Source organism: Hypanus sabinus, chromosome 8, assembly GCF_030144855.1.
Source record: "Hypanus sabinus isolate sHypSab1 chromosome 8, sHypSab1.hap1, whole genome shotgun sequence".
In the NCBI taxonomy this organism is placed as follows: Eukaryota; Metazoa; Chordata; class Chondrichthyes; order Myliobatiformes; family Dasyatidae; genus Hypanus; species Hypanus sabinus.
The window spans coordinates 139,266,489-139,284,429 of record NC_082713.1 but is presented as its reverse complement, the minus strand read 5'-3'; the positions used below and the strand labels follow the sequence as shown (position 1 = coordinate 139,284,429).

The window sequence follows — 17,941 nt, the reverse complement described above, 5'->3', positions numbered from 1 at the left end:
ATTACGATCACTAACTCCCAAGTGTTCCTTTACCTTAAGCTCCCTAATCAAATCTGCTACATTACACAACACCCAATCCGGAACTGCCTTTCCCCTAGTGGGCTCGACAACAGACTGCTCTAAAAGGCCATCCAGTAGGCATTCTACGAATTTCCTTTCTTGGGATCCAGCACCAATCTGATTTTCCCAATCTACCAACATATAGAAATCCCACATGACTATTGTAACATTGCCCTTTTTACATGTCTTTTCTACCTCCTGTTGAAATGTATGTCCCACATACTGGCTACTGTATATAACTCCCATCAGGGTCTTTTTATCCTTGCAGTATCTTAACTCTACCCACAAGGACTCTACATCTTCTGATCCCATGTCACTTCTTTCTAATTGATTTCATTTGATTAACAACAGAGCCACCCACCTCCTCTGCCTATCTGTCTATCCTTTTACTACAAGGTGTATCCTTAGATGTTAAGCTCCCAAATATGTTCTTCTTTCAGCCACATCTCAGCGATAACCACAACATCATACCTACCAATCTCTAACTGTGCTACAAGATCATCTATTTTATTCCGTATACTGTGTGCATTCAAATGTAACACCTTCAGTCCAATATTCTTCACCCTTTCAATTTTGCACCCATGTTTCACATCACCTCATCCCACTTACTGGAATCTTGGCCTATCATCTGCTTGTCATCCTCAGTCTCACTGCAAAGACTTGTACACCAATGCCCCATCATCAGCCCTAACACCCCAGTTCCCATCCCACTGCCAACTTTGTTTAAATCCTCATTCAGTCCATAAGCACTTGTCCACCAGTTACGTGAGGTGTGCTGGCATGAAGCGCGTTCTCTAGAAAGTGTAATGGATCTAATGAATGTTGTTTTAGTTATGATAAGACAATGAAATCTGCTGAAATAACAATATGCACAAGAGATCCTGCAGATGCAGGAAATCCAGACCAACAAACAAAAAATGCTGGAGGAACTCAGCAGGTGCATGACCTATTGAGTTCCTCCAATATAAATACATTTTATTGATATCTTTTGTGCACACTTATAAATAGTTCATGCAACTGGGTATTAGATAAACTTGTGTAGAATCCTTCCTGGATGAATATCATTAATTTGAATGGTGATAATATGACTGAGAACAAATTGCCTTTGAGGAGAGTTCTCCAAATTCCAAAGTAGCACTTTGCGGTACATATACGATCAAGTTGTCTCTTTCCAGCTTTTACAACTATATTTAAATAGACTAGTAGTTACAGGGGTCTTTATATATACTGAACTGTCCGGGATGCTGGGAAAGCTGAATCTCCACCCTAACACACACAATGTGCTGGAGGAGCTCAGCAGGTCTGGCAGCATCTATGGAAATGAATAAACGGTAGATATGTTAGGCCAATACCCTTCATCAGGCCTGGAAAGGAAGGAGGAAGAAGCAGAATTAGGTGGAAGGAAAGGAGTACAAGATTGAAGATGATAGGTGAAGCCAGGTGAGTGGGGACGGGGATGACGTACGCATCAGGGAGTTAATAGGTGGAGAAGGTAAAGTGTTGGAAAAGAAGGGGTCTGATAGGAGAGGAGAGTAGACCATGGGAGAAAGGGAAGGAGGAGGGGCACCAGATGGAAGTGATAGGCAGGTGAAGAAAAGAGAAGAGGAAAAAGGGAAGCCAGAGGGGTGAAATGATGTAGAGGAAAGGAGGAGAGGGAAAAATTACCAGAAGTTAGAGAAATGGATGTTCATGCCATCAAGTTGGAGGTTACCCAAGTGGAATATGAGGTGTTGCTCCTCCAACCTGACAGTGGCCTCATCGTGACAGTAGTACAGGCCATGGGCTGACATGTTGAAATGGGAATGGGGGTTGGAATTAAGATGAATGGCCACCAGTAAATCCTGCTATTTGTGGATGGAGGGAAGGTACACGACAAAGTGGTCCCTCAATCTACATCAGTTCTCACTAATGTAGAGGGCGCCACATCAGGAGCACTGGATACAGTAGGCAGCCCCAACAGATTCATAGGTGCAGTGTTAACTCACCTGGGAGGACTCTTCTTGGCCCTGAATGGAGGTGAGCGAGGAGGTGAACGGGCAGGTGTAGCACCACTTCTGCTTGCACCAGTAAGTGTCAGGAGGGAGATTAGTGGGGAGGGATGAATGGAGAAGGGAATCACAGAGGGAAGAACTCTGTGGAAAGTGGAGAGTAGGGGAGGGGTTGAGGTAAAGATGTGCTTGGTGGTAGGATCCTGTTGAAAACAGTGGAAGTTGTGGAGAATGATGTGCTGGATACAAAGGTTCATGAGGTAGAAGGTGAGGACAAGAGGAACTCTATCCCTGTTAAGGCAGTGGGAAGATGGGGTAAGAGTAGATATCTGGGAAATGGAAATGTGGGTCAGGGCAGCATTAAAGGTGGCATTTTACAGAGGGTGGGAAGAGGTATGGTCAAGATAGCTGTGAGAGTCAGTAGGTTTATAAAGATATTGCTAGGCAGTTTGTCTCAAGAGATGGAGAGAGAGAGATTGAGAAAGGGGAGAGATGTGTCAGAAATGGAATTTAAGGGCAGGGTGGAAGGTGGATGCAGAACTGATGAAATTGATGAGCTCAGCATGGTTGCATGAAGCAGAACCAATGGAGCTGTCAATGTGCAGAAAGGGTTGGGGAGCATTTCCAAGGAAAGGCTTGGAACATGCACCGTTCCACATAGCCTACAAAAAGTTAGGCATAGCTGGGGCCCATATGGGTGCACATGCTGCACCTTGAGTTGGCAGAAAGTGCGAGATGCTAGAAGAGAAATTGTTGAGTGTGAGGAGCAGTTCCACCAGGTGGGAGCAGGGTGGTGGTAGAGGGGAAGTGTTGCGACTGTTGTCGAGAAAGAAGTGGAAAGCTTTAAGGCCTTTTTTTTGTGGGACAGAAGTGAGTAGGGGCAGGATACCTATGGTGAAAATGAGGTGATCAGAACCAGTGAAGTGGAAGTTGCGGAGAATATTGAGAATATGTGGTGTAACTTCCCCTTTTCCTGCTATCTTTTGCTGAAGAACGGGAAAGGTAAACTTTTAGTCATGCGTTTGTGGCATGGACTGTCATAACCTTGGGTATAACAAACTGTCTTATCATTGGTTTGACTGACAATACATCAACGGCAAAGTCAGACAAGAATTAATATAAAAGCCCTCTTGGTTCCGCAATATGAAATTTGAAAACAACATCTCTGTATCTTCCACATTGTTCATGATTTTAATCATGCTACAGAGAATTAATGCTGAGTACTATCCTGGAAACTTTGGTTTCTTATGAATATTTGTTGCTGTCCACTAACTTGAGTCTGAACTACAAATGAGAAACCAACATACTGATATTTATATTGATTTTGCTCAGAAGGTGCAAACTGTGGCATATCAGTTAGTTATTAGACTATCACAGTGGAAGTGGATTGTAAAATTATACTTTTTGCTCACTTACAGGTCTTAAGTTGCAGATTGTAAGTTACATCGAAATTTCCCAAATCCGTACAAATCAAAAATTACCAGCCTCTTGATTATATTCCATGGATAACAGTGAGCCCAGATTAACTATGAAGCAGATTTTATATGCAAACTCTCACTTTTATTGCCTCAATAATGTTCTAATGTGCCATCATGTAGAGGGACAGCAGTACTCAGGATGGACCTCTGCAGTTTTATAGCATCACTAAATTGGAGTTTCTTGATAAAAGCAGAAAATTCAACATAAAGTCTTTGTTCATTTCAACAGTCACTGGGTCAAAAGCTTAAGTACATCAACAAGTGCTTTTATTTGTCAAATCAATGGAAGGGTATGTCGGCAGCACAGGGAGTTCCTTTGCAGAGGATTTGTCTGAGGCTCCTTATGGAACAAGAGCTGTTGACTACAACAGGAGCTGCTGAGAAAGTTGTGGCAGGTTACAGAAGATTAATGTGAGACTTCTGAAAGGATGAGAAGGAGAGATGAAATTAGCATAGTAGAAAAGAAGATAAAAGTGTGAAGGGGAAAATAATTAGAAAAGAAGATGGGGGAAAATAAGCAGAGAACTCGAGAAAGAATAGTTGGAGGATAAAGTGAATGAGAATGGGCTGAAGAACAATGGTGAATACCTGTATAAGTTGCTGCTTTAGTTTTTGCATTTCTGAGATGTTGAGCTCACTGAACAGATCAGAGACCAGAGCTGGGTTGTCAGTTTTTCTGGTTGTAGATGTTCGGTAATCGCCATTGAGTTTTACCAATGAGCCATGGATGTGTCCATTTACTTTATCATCGTTATTAGGCTCATTACCATCCTCAGAGAATTTTAGTCCATCAACAGCAATGTTTATATGGTTATTGTACATGCTGTCGCTCATGTTGATATACTGCGAGAGTTCCTTGCGTAAATTATTCTTCTGCTCACGTTCATTTTTTAATGTCTCCAGCGCTTCCTCCAACTGATGTTCGGCAATTTCCTTTAACCGTATGGCATCTTCCAGCTGACTATTGAGCAACACCGTCTCCTCTTCCAGACGTTTAATTTCGTGTTTGAGCCCTTCATATTCTACCTGATAGGACAGAAGACAAACATTTAGCCTTTTGCAATTGTCATATGATCCATTCATTAATCCACATAGATCTTAAGGAGCAACTTATACTTTAAATACTTAGGACGCACTGAAGTATTGATGTTGGTGAAACTACTTAGGCTTCCACAACACACAAAGCCTGAAGGCTAACAGCTGGAGTGTCACCAGGCAGGCAGAGGCGAAGCTGGCTCCCAAACCAAGATCATCAGTTTAACAGGGATGTTAGCATGTACCCAACTGTCAAAACACTGGTGAGCTCATCAGCTAGATGATCACATTAAACTGGTCTGGTACACCACAGACAGGTGCTGATGTTGGTTCCTGGAGCTTTAGTCCTTCTGTGCTAGATGTCCATGCAGTTTAATACTTTGTTAATGGCATAGGAACCAGTGGTGGAACCAATGAAATTGCTGGAAGCTTCCTATACTGATTTTTGTCTCAGCAATATATTGTGCAAGAACATGATACTCCCAATAAGCACTGATTTTCAGAAAGCCTCATTTGCAGCAACTCCATTGTTAGTGTATGAGTAAATTAACAGAGCATATCCCAACTGTACCTGATATGTTTGCTGAATGGTCATAACAGTTATAGAAAGTAGTAAAGGTGTTAGGCTCAGAGGATTATTTTATATTGACAATGCTGCCACTAGGTTTTACATTTTTAGAGGACAGCTGTGTAGAAGACAACATAAGTTTGGAAGGGGAATGGATTATCAAATATTCTGGCACAAATGAAAGAGAGACCCGAGTGTTGATTTACACCCAATTAGCTTAATACTTTTTCTCAGTTGCAATGAGTGTATGGTTTTGTAGATTTGCTACAATTAATTTTTAAGTCTTGTTTCCAAACCTTGATATCACTTAATGAAATTGTTCCTTCTCCAAATAAAGGGTCAGTAAAAAGATGGAATATCGCTCTCTATTTCTCCCATGCTTTCTTTACTAACTTTAAAAAACATCTAACAAGTTTAACTTGCTAATACTTTTTAAACTGTTCCCTCAAATTACTATACCACCAACATTCAATTTACTGAGTAATATTCAACTATACTTACAAATTATGTTACATTGAAACATTAGTGAATTTGCTGTGCAGCTAGATAAAGGTGCACCAATGAAAATCTGTCTTCCTTTAATAACCTCACCTTCCCCCTCACCTGTCACCTGCCTGCTTGTGCTCCTCCTCCTCCTCCCCCCCCCCCACCTTTTTATTCTGGCTTTTGCTCCCTTCCTTTTCAGTCCCGATGAATGGTCTCAGCTATTCATTTCAACTAACAGTTATTCATTTGCCTCCATGGATGCTGCCTGAGGGGTTAAGTTCCTCCAGCATTTTGTGAGTTATTGTGTGTCTGTGTTCCTCTAATGTTGTGAATACAAATTCTTTAAAACATATACTTTGGTCATTTTAAGAGTAACTGATCTTTTCATACCCCTGATTTTAATAACATGGCTATGCTAGAAAACCTGACCTAAGTAGAACTGTTTTTTATGACCAGACAACAATTCTTCATGGTTCAATTTGAGACAGAAATGACCATTTCTCTTTTATTGATGCTAACAGATCTGCTTTATGTTCCATTATATTCCACTCCTATTTTAGAAGAAGGCAAATTCTACTGTCAATGTCTCTTCGGTACATAAGGAACTAGGACTATAGTAGAAAGGCAGAAAAAAAATCAGAAGTAGCTTAATACATTAATTTTGCTCTTGATGAAAAATTGCTCAAAGTTTTATTTTCCATAGTATGTGTAATGTTTAATCTTCTGGCTACATTTTTTTAAATGTTAACTTGATGTCCTCTGTTGTCTTATTTTGACATTTTTGGAGAAGTTAATGAAAATAATCGATTGGCATGTCATCACATGTCACTGGACTGCAAGCTGGGAACCACGTTGTGTGCACGGCTGAACCTCTGCCTGAAGGACACTGACCCTCCAGTTGTGCTGTACTTACAATCTCACCAGCAGTACCTCGTGTCTTAAAGTTAACTCACCTAAAATAATCATGCAGAACACAAAATCATGAAGCCTGCTTTGTGATCATAATAAGTGATCATTTCCAGACATCTGATAAGCTGCTGCTTCTGTGCACATAAACACCAGCCAGTAAACAAAACTCATTACTTTTAAAATAAAACATAACTTGAGAAATGATTGCATAAATAACATTCAAAAATCATGAAGTTTTCTTTTACCCCCAAGGAGAAAGATCGGTTATCTTTACAGTGCAGCACACAGAGACAGCTAAAGCAGATGATTAGCAGACCAATTGACTTTTAGGGTTACCTCAGGGACATCAACTTTTTCCAACATCTGCTCTGTGCTTACGTGGACCCGAATCTCTTTCACTTCTTAAGAGAAAGTTCATTATTTCTCCAAGGGTGAGAAAAATGGGAGTGACTCTCAATACAATGACCTTTAGAGCAAATATCTGATTTTTTAAAAATGATTTTCTTTGCAAGGACATTTTCCTCAAATGAAGCAGAGCACTCCTCACTGGAACACATTTTATAAAATCTGTAGTAACAGGAGCAAACTTTTAATAGTGTGATACATTTTCTGACAAAGATTTCCCTCCCTACTTCACCACCAAAGGGGGCAAAAGAGAAGGAAGAATGCTGAGAGGGAAAAGGAAGGAGGGGCACTCATCCAAGGAATTAGGAATATTGACAGAAGGTGAAGTCACAAACTGTCAGCTCAATGCAAAGGGAAGCAAGACTTTAGAATCCAGCAATGTATGTAAATTAGCAAAGCCGTGCTAGTGATGTGACATTCTGAACAATCACCAGAACAACTGAATTTTACATCCACATTAATAAGAATTTTATAAATATTTGCAAATAATGAATATTAAAATGTTTTGTATTTTTCAGCAAGTAATGAATGGTGAAGTTGGAATAAAGGGGCAGAGAAAAGCAAATCTTGCCATCTGGATTTCATTGCTTTTAGAGTGATATATGGATTATTGAGATTGAAGTGGGCACTCGAGAAGTATTCTTTTAAGACAAGAATTGCATTAAATGTTTCCTGTTTTGTGATTCCTAGATCTCAGCTCAACTATAATCAGGCATTTCAAACCTACAATTGCTATATTTACAAGCTTATCAGTGATGCCTGCGCTTGGGAATACAGGGTTTAGTCTCTCAACCCCATTCACAAAAAGATTGTCGCTGATCTGATATCCCAGCCCATAAATTTGCCCAATGTATATTGAACACATATAATAATGCCAACTAATCTAGAATTAATTTAAGGTTGAGGAAGGGAGTTCCAAACTTTTCTCATTCTTTGCATGCCAATTTCTTTCAAATTTTAGTAGAAGACCTGGCTCTAATTCAAAGCCAGATACCAATCTGAGACTCACAAGCAAGCAGAAAGAATTTTTATTTATCTACCCACTGGGTAGGCAATTCCTCAATATCTTGAAAACTGCAGTAAATTTAAATTTGGTTCCCTCTAAGGTTTGTGTATCTTTGATAACATGTGGTGCCCAGAACTACAGATGGCACACCTGTTGTGTTTTAACCATGACTTTTAACAGCTAATGCATGGCCTACACACAAATGTATTAGGGTCCAGAGATTCCCCCAGATTCTACTAATCACCCATACACTTAGGGCATTTTACCATTGCCAATTAAGCTGCACATCTTTAGCATATGGAATTCCTTGTCTGCCAGCTTTTCATCCTTCACAAAATACTCCATCATTTTTGGTCAAAAGTGAATGACTTCATATTTGCTTTCCATCTTTTGTGTTTTTCTCAAATGGCTAATATCTTCAATTTGATCACATCTCCACATCTTACATTGTTCCCCTCTATATCATTGCCAACTTTGGTTAAGTGTCCATATTGCTTATGAATCAGAAGCATAACTAAGGCTCAGTAGAGATACTTACAGATCACCACTGACTATCTGTTTCCATTGGTTACTAATCATATCCTGCTACCAATTTCCTACCCATCTTCAAATTTTGCTAACAGCCTGTTTTGTGGGTTTCATCATATAGTTTATGGTAATCTGTTTAAATGGCACTACAAGGCAGTTTCCTATTGACCTCTTCAATCTGCTCTTGAAAAATTAAATTTTTTGAGCATGACCTAAGCTTTACAAATTCATCCCTGTTCAATGATGTTTGAAAAATGTTATGTCTTCATTTTGCTTCCATAATTATTGGGATTACTGATTTCCTGCTTTCCATCTTTTGCTCTTGTTAAATAGCATAGTGATCTGAACAGTTTTCTAATCCATTGGAACATTCCCAACTAGACAGAGATGTTTGGAAAATTGTCAGGATCTCAGCAGAAAGTACAGGACACATTTTGGACCTTGCACTTACTTCACTCTTCATTACCCAAGCGTTTAAAAAAAAAGGCAAAAATATTTCAATATTTTAAAATTACAGTATTAGAAGTGAATTGTATAGTTCATTTACATATGTACAACCTTTTTAAAATTGAAGTTAATTACTTGCTCTCACCATGTTGTTACTGGGAACAATAGTGATGGTGCAAATCACTTGCATTATTGTATCAGACCAAATGTTAAGCAGTTCCTTCTAAGAAACAAACAGATACTTTATTGAACTATACAGCAGAGTGGTGAGATTATTTTGTGCACAAAATTTTCAGGATAAGCAGTAACACTTAACAAAGGCAGCATGGGGAAAACAGTGGGTCAGTTAATCAATGCTATTATTGTTGCAACTACCTGGGAACAAATAATCTGTCCACTCTCTTAACAGGTGAAAGACTGAAGGCACAGCTACTGTAAGGGAATGAAATAAGCCTCTTTAGAGAAGCTCGGGATCATTTTAATTGAAGGTGGGGGGGGGGGGGGGGGGAAGAATGATTACCTGGTTTTCATTTCCACTGAAGTCAATGTTTAGGTAATTCGAGAGAAATGTTTTGGAGGTAGCTTTGAAATAGTATCTGTTACAGTATCACTCATTAAACTTCCCCCAGTTTCCTGAGTAAATGTAGGAAATCCTTCAAAAAGGTTAATAGAACTTTGAATTTTATGAATAAACATGTAACCTTCCATTGCATTATTTAAAGATATTGCAGGCCAAATTTCTATAATTTGGAGAAGTCACTTCAGCTTGTGATCTTTTGGTGAATGTTCCACTTCTGGATCTACACGTGTCCTTTCATCAAACTAAGTCCTACAAGTAATCAGCCTGAAGTGAAGGACAAGCCCCTCCCATAGCAGCAAAAGAGAAGCACAGTGCATAATCTAACAACAGCCTTCTGCCCTCGTGATATCACTCACACTTTTTCCCATGGAGAGATAGAGTGCAATGACCTGCATCAGAAGAAATGTAATTAGGAATTTACAAAAGAGAAGATGCACATTTCATACACAATACAAAAAATGGAAACAAGACCATAAACACATTTAAAGAGGTGACAGCACATCTCACAGAAATGGTATTCTCTCTTCGCATGCAATTTATGATCAGTGTTTACAGTTCACAATATATAAAAGATTGATTTTTTTGGCTAAACACTTCTCCTTTGCTCAGTTAACTGTTGGGAAACAATTTAGCCAGTGTCATCAAGGTCTTAGACTCTGCCCAGGACTAAATGTTAATTAAAGCAATTGTTTAAAATGAATGATTAATATGTCTGCTTAAATATACAAAATGTTAATTAATCATCCACATGAAATGAATAAAGTTGCAAGAGATTAAATCGAAGTCTGATCCATGCCCTAAAATTAAATCGATATTCTGAGAGAGCAAGTTAGATGTAACATGGGAATATAATGACTTCTCTATTTTATCCATTAGTTTTAGAGCAACTCATTAAAAATCTGTGGAATTAATTTAATGTAAATTGAGTAACTGCATATTCTTAGGTACAAAACAGGTAAGTCTTGCATGTGTACTTGCAAATGGTATTGGTTCAATAAAATGTCCACTGCTTTAAAGCTTTCCTTCAATTCCTATCACCATTCACTTTGGTGATAATTTAAGTTCACTAGAATTCATAGTTGACAGTGAACAATGTAATAGATATACACTATAATGTCAAATCTCCTGGTAAAAAAAACACAAAAAACAAAACTCCTTTCCTTGTATTTTCTGGTTGCTGCCCCCATTTGAGTTTTCTTCCTTCACTTATGCACTTTTCTCTAATGCTCTCCACAAATGACAATAAAAAAAAATATCAGCAACATTTTTCTTCGCTATTCTTGGCCCTCAATTTAAGTCAGAACTCATTTCATCGCTGAGTGCTAGAATCAGGGCAAAATCGTCTTCGTTGACTCAGCATTTTATTCCTGCCGCTTGGAACATACAGCTACTGCTTGTCACTGCCTGGAAGTCATGCTGTAAATCAAATGGGAGAAATGCACTGACATTCAGACTCTATAGGGTGCAAAGATTCAATGTGAACAATAGTGAAGTGGGAATTTGCTTTACCTAGTTGACATGAATGGAAATGAAAACTGGGCAGTGACAAAGACTGCCTGCTAATCCTCTGGGGGTGTTTAAGCTTTATCTTTTCCTCATTCTCCCACATTTAAGTATAATTTAGTATATTTTAGTAAAATTTAAAAAATATTTAGTGTGTACTATGACTTTATATTTCTGATTTATAGCCTATTCCACCATCACACTGTGCACTAAACAAAGTGAGAGGTTAAAAGATTTAAAGATCACCTTTTTTTATTATAGATATCAGATGGGCATTTTACTATGCAATTGTATTTATTTATGTGTGAAAGGGTGAAGAAAGTATGTCTAAAAGTCTACTCCAACAGTAAAATTCCAATAATCCAGCAGTTCAGGAATTCAGTGGTGCTGGACAAGCAAATTTTCTGGACAACCAGATGCTGTTCCTATTAATATCCCATAGACTTTTAATTTGTTTTTTTTTAAGATGTTAGCAGTATTAGAATTAATTTTAACACAAGAACATCCACAGATGCTGGAAATCCAAAGCAACACACACAAAATGCTTGAGGAACTCAATAGGTCAGGCAGCATCTATGGAAATTAATAAACCATTGACATTTCGGTCCAATGCCTTCTTCAGGACTGAAATGGAAAGGGGGAGATATCATAATAAAGAGAATAAATTTGGAATAAATTTTGCAGTGAACTATGTAGGGGTGCATGAGAACCAGAGCTCCAGTCAGTAGAAAGGAAATCATCGAGAAATAGAATTTGGTGAGACAGATACTGAACCAATGGGATTTACAAATGGCCAGAGAGTGTATTATTGGAATTTTACTGTCACATGTTTTACGAATGCGAAAGAGGGGAAGGTAGTTAACACAATCTCTAGAGTAGGATGTCATATTAAGTTTGCCAGTGAGGCTATAACCTTCTGAGACTGCACGTTTACATTAATGATCATATGCTTCAGGCTTCGGAAAATCCACCACTGGCTATATGAGAACAGCTTTGAGGAGAAACTCAGTAAGCATATAACTGGCTATGGACCATTAACAGCCTATCTGAGCATTATAATAGACCACTCAGTAGCCACCAATCACACCTTCCCCTAATCCCATCCCACACTGATGAGATCACTATTTTCTATCCTTGAGAATGATTACCATCTGACTGAAAGCAAGGCTTACTAAACAGGGTGACCTCTGGGAAGAGAGATTGCTCAAGTTGTATAGTGTGACTGCTTCTGGGAGGGTGGAGTTCTCAAGAAGGGAGGATTGTGTGCAGGAGTGGGAGGATTATTGAAAAACTGCCATATTGAGTTACTAACATGGGTGACAAAGTTGGAGGCATGAAGCCATGCATTGAAACAAGGACTTCACAATCCTTTTGACAGCTATGAAGAACATGGAGAGCAACATATTACCTATTGAAGTAAGGATTATTTCAGCACCTCAATTAATTTTCACCAAATTACAAAAAGTTGGAATGAGGGACTGCAAAATCAAAAGTCCATAAAGCCCACATCCATTAATTTTAATAGAAAACATCTTTAGATCAATCATATGTAGGACAAATCATATTGCCTGTCTATTCACTACCCACGTATTCACTGTCGGTTTCAAATGGATAAATTACAGAAAGGGGACTTCTTCAATCAGTTCATCCTGACTTTTGATCTTAACCAATTTCACATAAGCTACAATTCAATTTATATCCAGAAATACAGGGCTTTAAATTCTAGATGTGGGCAGCAATAGGTTGACTTTGGGTATAAAGGCAACTCTTGGGAAAGACATATCACTAGATGATGCATTATGAAGCTAACAGCAACCATCGTTATTATGGAATTAATCAGACCGCTCCTTCCATAGTCTGTTAAATGAGGTAAAATTCAGAGGTCCTGCCTCTCCATGAATTGAATGAGTACCCTATTAAAATCTCAGAAATCCTTGAGACATAAATTTGCAAAATTTATTCAGTAGATAACCTCAATTTATTCCAGAGAAAGTTAGAGCTGAGATATTCGGGAGCAACTGCTTTTTTTTAAATTGTCAAGCAACATTAATAATATCAGAAAAAAATCATCTTAAGACTTTGATTAATAAGTTGCACTTTTTCTTTCTCCTTATACCATCACACTTAGCCCCCTTGCTTTCACGTTGAAACTGTATTTCCTATATGTCCCAGTGTTGATCCTTCATTCCTACAGTTCACTACTCATGCAAGTCATGGGTATTGTGTGTGAGTGCCACAATGAATGAAGCCCAAACTGATAGCAGGATGCTGTTCAAGAGAACCTTATGACCAGCAAGTGCTGTTCCTTCACTGCTGTCTGGAAAATCCAGGGCAATGAATTATGCAAGTTGTCCATTGATTAGAGACAAGACTGACTTTGAACCCCATTATCCTATTGAGACTGCCAGTTTTGAGTCCCACCTTCCAGAGCCACGGTAAATTTATTATTCACTGAAACACTGCTTACCACATCATGCCCATTGGTTTATTGCCTATTGCCTGTTCACGTGACAAAACTCGTTCAGCCATCACTGCAAATTAATTTAAAAATGGGAAAGCAGTGGCAACGGGAGCAAGAATTCAAAAGAATTCCAAAACTTCTTTCTACAAAAAAAAAAGCCATTTTGACCTAACTTTTATTTTCTCAGTTTTGTTTTCACTTGAAAAATTATTTGGTTTCTCTCCCATTTTTCTTCCTTGCAGGTTGCATACAGCCAGGCCTCCCCTTGTAGCACATAGGTGGAAGGGAAATGGACCTCTTTACCACCTTCTGGCAGTGGAGCCCAGTAATTGATGGAAGGACATATAGAGAAGCAAAGGTTTGCTCCCTCTTCCTCTGCCAATGTTGGGGTCAAATTCTGGGTGATACAAGGTACCTTAATTGTCCCTTAAAATGACGGGGCATTAAAGTTGATTTAAAATTTGTGGTTTCTACATGTGGCCAACATTTTGTCCTATAAGCATCAAAAGTATCTAAATTCCTAGCTGAAACAGATAATGACACTTTAATACTTGAGAATATATGTTATATCGTTGTCATTTATCATGTCATTTGTGCAAACATTTCTGTTCAATCAGCAGGGTAAGGGTTAAGTTGATATTGTTGTAGTAGGCATCATTCACGAGCCTATTTAGAAATATTTGCCATTGCTCAGCATTAAGTAGCATTGCTTTTCTGACCATAACTGTTGCATATCAAAACCTTGCATAAGGCATCTGATCAATCTAGTTTCTTTTGTTTCTTGAGTTCCCCCCCCCCCACCACTTTACTGCTGCATAAAGCTCAGTATTTGTCATGGTGTATTTACGTTGAACTGCTCTGAGAATATTGTTGCATCAAAAAATAAACACCAGGATATCCTTAGGACTGTTTCTAAAACCCACCTTAAAATTCCTAGCAAGCAAATTTACTTTGTCCACTGAATATTTAATAGCCACCCAGAGATGAAAATTAAAATGTTGGTTACCTTAATTTAATAAGTTCCCCCAACTAACTTATGAAGTTTACGCATACTGCCATTGGATACTTGATCTGACAAGCAACTAACATCATTAAAGCCCTTTTCAGATATTCCTCCAGTTTTGTTACAGTTAAGTATGCTTTGGATAAAGAGATGGACTCTTTATGGCTCAGATATCTGGCATCTGTTGAACCACAAATCACATATTAAAAGAATAAACTAGAAGCATGTATACTAAATGAATATAAAAAGACTGAGGGAGATCAGCAATATTTTTCTGTCTATCTATAACCTGAAGCGTTATGTCTAGATGTCAGACCCAATATTGAAGCTGCATAGTTTTCTGCACCTTAAAGTGGATAAATCATCTTGTAAAAACTTCAAGAATTTTATATAAATTTATGTGTGGATTATTCTTGTTTATTAAACCCTTTTCATGTTGAATGAGCAGAAAAAATGTTTTGCATAATACTTTAAGGAATAACAAATTGAACTATAAAATAGTACTTCTAGTTCAATAGCTCACAGAATCTATACCACTGGGGTCCATACAGTGTCTTTGTAAGTGTTCTGCACCTTTAACCTGCTGACTCTGCATAATTAGTAATAAGCAGGTAAAAGTAAATTTAATTACAGATGTACCATAGCTAATACTTGACCAACACATGCAAAAGAAAATCAGAAAATTTCACAAGAGGAACTGAAGTGCAGCTGCTTTAAGTCTAACAATTGCAAAAACGTTTTAGTTTTTATTGTACAAGTTGTTGACAGCATCTAATGGATCCGTACCAGTACCACATACCTGATTTTGCTTGAGGGTTGAGACAAGCTTTTGTAGAGTGATGTTCTCCTCTTCTAACTCAGTGTAGTCCTGCAGTAGTCGTGTTTCGCGAAACTTGTATTCTCGAATCTCATCTTTCATTCGTACTCGCTGTAGCTCCAACATTTCATTATTCTTAGTAGGAAATAAGAAAGACAAAGGTAAGCTGATTCATTCTATTTACTGAGCTGCCACATCCCTGAGACAATATATTTGATGGGCTTCCTTTTCACTTTAGGAAGAGTGAAATTATCTTAAGAACCATACACCATTTTGGTCACAATAGTGACACACAAATACTGTAAAACCTGATTCAATTACCCTTTGTCTGTATTAATAAATGTGGATAAGGTTGTAAACTAATTTCTCTCAAAGTTGGTGCCAGTTAGAAAGAAACAAGAATGATTGCTATTTAACTTTTAATACAAGCTGCCTTTGGCTTGAATTTCCAAGACACGTTGACCATTCAATTAATTTTCTTTTCCAACAGAGACTTCCCTTGTGTGATGTCATAATTGAAAACTAAAAGAAGAAAAATAATTTTCTTAAAATAACGTTTTATCCCCAACATTATCCCCTGAAGAGTAACTTCCTGAATCAGCACTGCAGCTTCCATATTACACTTCTTTACATTCTCCAAAGACATGTCCAGGACTACTGTCCATACATTTGCACTCACTAATAAGTCATTACTATACAGTATGTCTGGGGATCTTTCTTGCCCTTAGTTCAACAGTATAAAAGGCGACTATTGGATGTCTATCATTCCTCCATCAGAGATGTTTTATCTCAGCAGAAACGGGGAATTCATTAGGCTTCTTTCTGAGCCAGATCGTACATATGTTTAGGTAGAGTAACCCAGTCCTCATATCTCATCTGCAAATAGTGATGATATTCTCTATTGTATTTATGCTGCAAAACAAATAACTTCAAGTTTCTGGTGCTCTAAAAGTTGCCATTCCTCGCATGCACTTTAAGACTTCATTATGGTTTAAATTGTGCCATAGATTTATTGGCTACCTCACAAGCCAAGTTTTGTCATTCAGTGCATTTTGTATTTGAACAGGTCAGTACTTTGTTGGACTGTATGTTTATCAACCAGTGATTAAAAAGTAAACTGCATTCTTGCTCTTGAGTCAGAGACTGTCTTTAATTTCACTTAATTCCATTTGGGACTGTGTACTAAGGACCTCATTTTATTGAAGTCAGCTTGGGTTGACCAACAATGTAAGGAGATATTTTAAAATAATTTCAGAAACAAAGGGCATATAGACTCAATGAATTTAATTCCCTCTCAGGTGACTATCCACCATTTCAAGAAACAATTTTGTGAACCTTAAGCTGGACTTTGTCAATCTGTAGAGAATCTGGAACTGTGGACCATATTCCAGAAGTGGACTCATCACGATCCTATCTAATTACAGTAAGATGTTGCAAAAACAGTTGCCTTCCTAACTGTCCATTGTACTTGCTTGTTAACTTTCAGAGATTTGTGAGCAAGGACCATTTTCTCGAAAAACCCACCCCTTTCGACGTTTCACTGTCTAAACAAAATTCCTTCTTTCGACCAAAGTTGTCCATTTCCCAGTTTTCCACATTACATTTCACCTGCTATGTCCCGGCATGCATAGAACTTGTCCATTTCCAGCCCCTCCCCCACACAACACCTCTTTTCCATCCTTTTTGTAGCTTACACTGCCAAATAACTTTGTATCAGTAATAAACATGGATACATTATAATTGATTTCTTCATCAAAATTATCAATATCTTTGATATTCCATATCACAACCACTCAAATCAAAACTTACTTATTTACTCTTATTCTATTTTCAAGCCATTAACTAATTATTATTTCTAAGTGCCATGTTACTCCTTCCTTAATACTTGATTTTAGTAATTTTTCATACTAATCTGATGCGAATCTAACTAATCTATATATAAGTTCACTGTTTCCTCTTTCCCTCCTTTCTCAAAGAGTGAGGCTACGTTGGTACCTTCCAACTGAGGGGAACTTTTGGGATTCGATATCCATCACATCCATTCATTTAAGCTCCAGATGCAGGTAATCAGGTACTTACTGTCTTTCAGCCCCATTAACCTCTGCATTACTAATATTTTACTGGTATTAATATTTTGAGATCCTCATTCATCTTACTCTTTTAGTTCTCTGTAGACACAAGAGAACTCTGGACCAGTTATTCTGGTTGTTCACGAAACCTGTGCTGGCTTTTTCCTGTGGGTTTGTACAACTCAATGGGAAGCACATTCTCAGTTGGATGGTATAAATGATCACTGTGCACTGGGCAGTCAACTTCTTGGACCATTTGTGCAATCAGCAGAACAACAACCCAACCTCTTTCTAACCACATCCCGAGTTTATAGAGATGCTCCTTCTCAGATTCAGATTCAGATAATTGTCATTTAGAAACCACAAATGCAATGCAGTTTAAAAAATGAGACAACGTACCTCCAGAATGATATCACAAAAGCACATGATAAAACAGACTACACCAGAAAATTCACATAACGTTTGGCAATCCCCAATCCAGAGTCCGGAGAGGCTGCAGCGTACTAATATCGCGCTACCATCTTAGCGCGTTCTCCAGAAGGGAGCTCCAATTCCACCAGACAAAACAAGACCAAAAATTAAGCTACAAGACCTGCAC

General features: G+C 38.2%; 1 protein-coding gene across 5 annotated transcripts in view; it reads right to left on the bottom strand.

Moving 5' to 3' along the window:
- LOC132398481 (protein bicaudal D homolog 1-like) overlaps positions 1–17,941 on the bottom strand; it is a 241,590-nt gene that overhangs the window by 55,797 nt on the left and 167,852 nt on the right. For 2 of the 5 annotated variants that reach the window (XM_059977993.1, XM_059977994.1), the window contains exons 3-5: positions 15,257–15,409; positions 9,056–9,133; positions 4,115–4,552 (exon numbers count right to left, since the gene is read on the bottom strand). In XM_059977993.1, coding sequence (XP_059833976.1) covers positions 4,115–4,552; positions 9,056–9,133; positions 15,257–15,409 — 669 coding nt within the window. Of the gene's footprint in view, positions 1–3,537; positions 4,553–9,055; positions 9,134–15,256; positions 15,410–17,941 lie in introns of those variants that run through there. The other 3 variants (XM_059977997.1, XM_059977995.1, XM_059977996.1) reach the window with 2 other exon arrangements.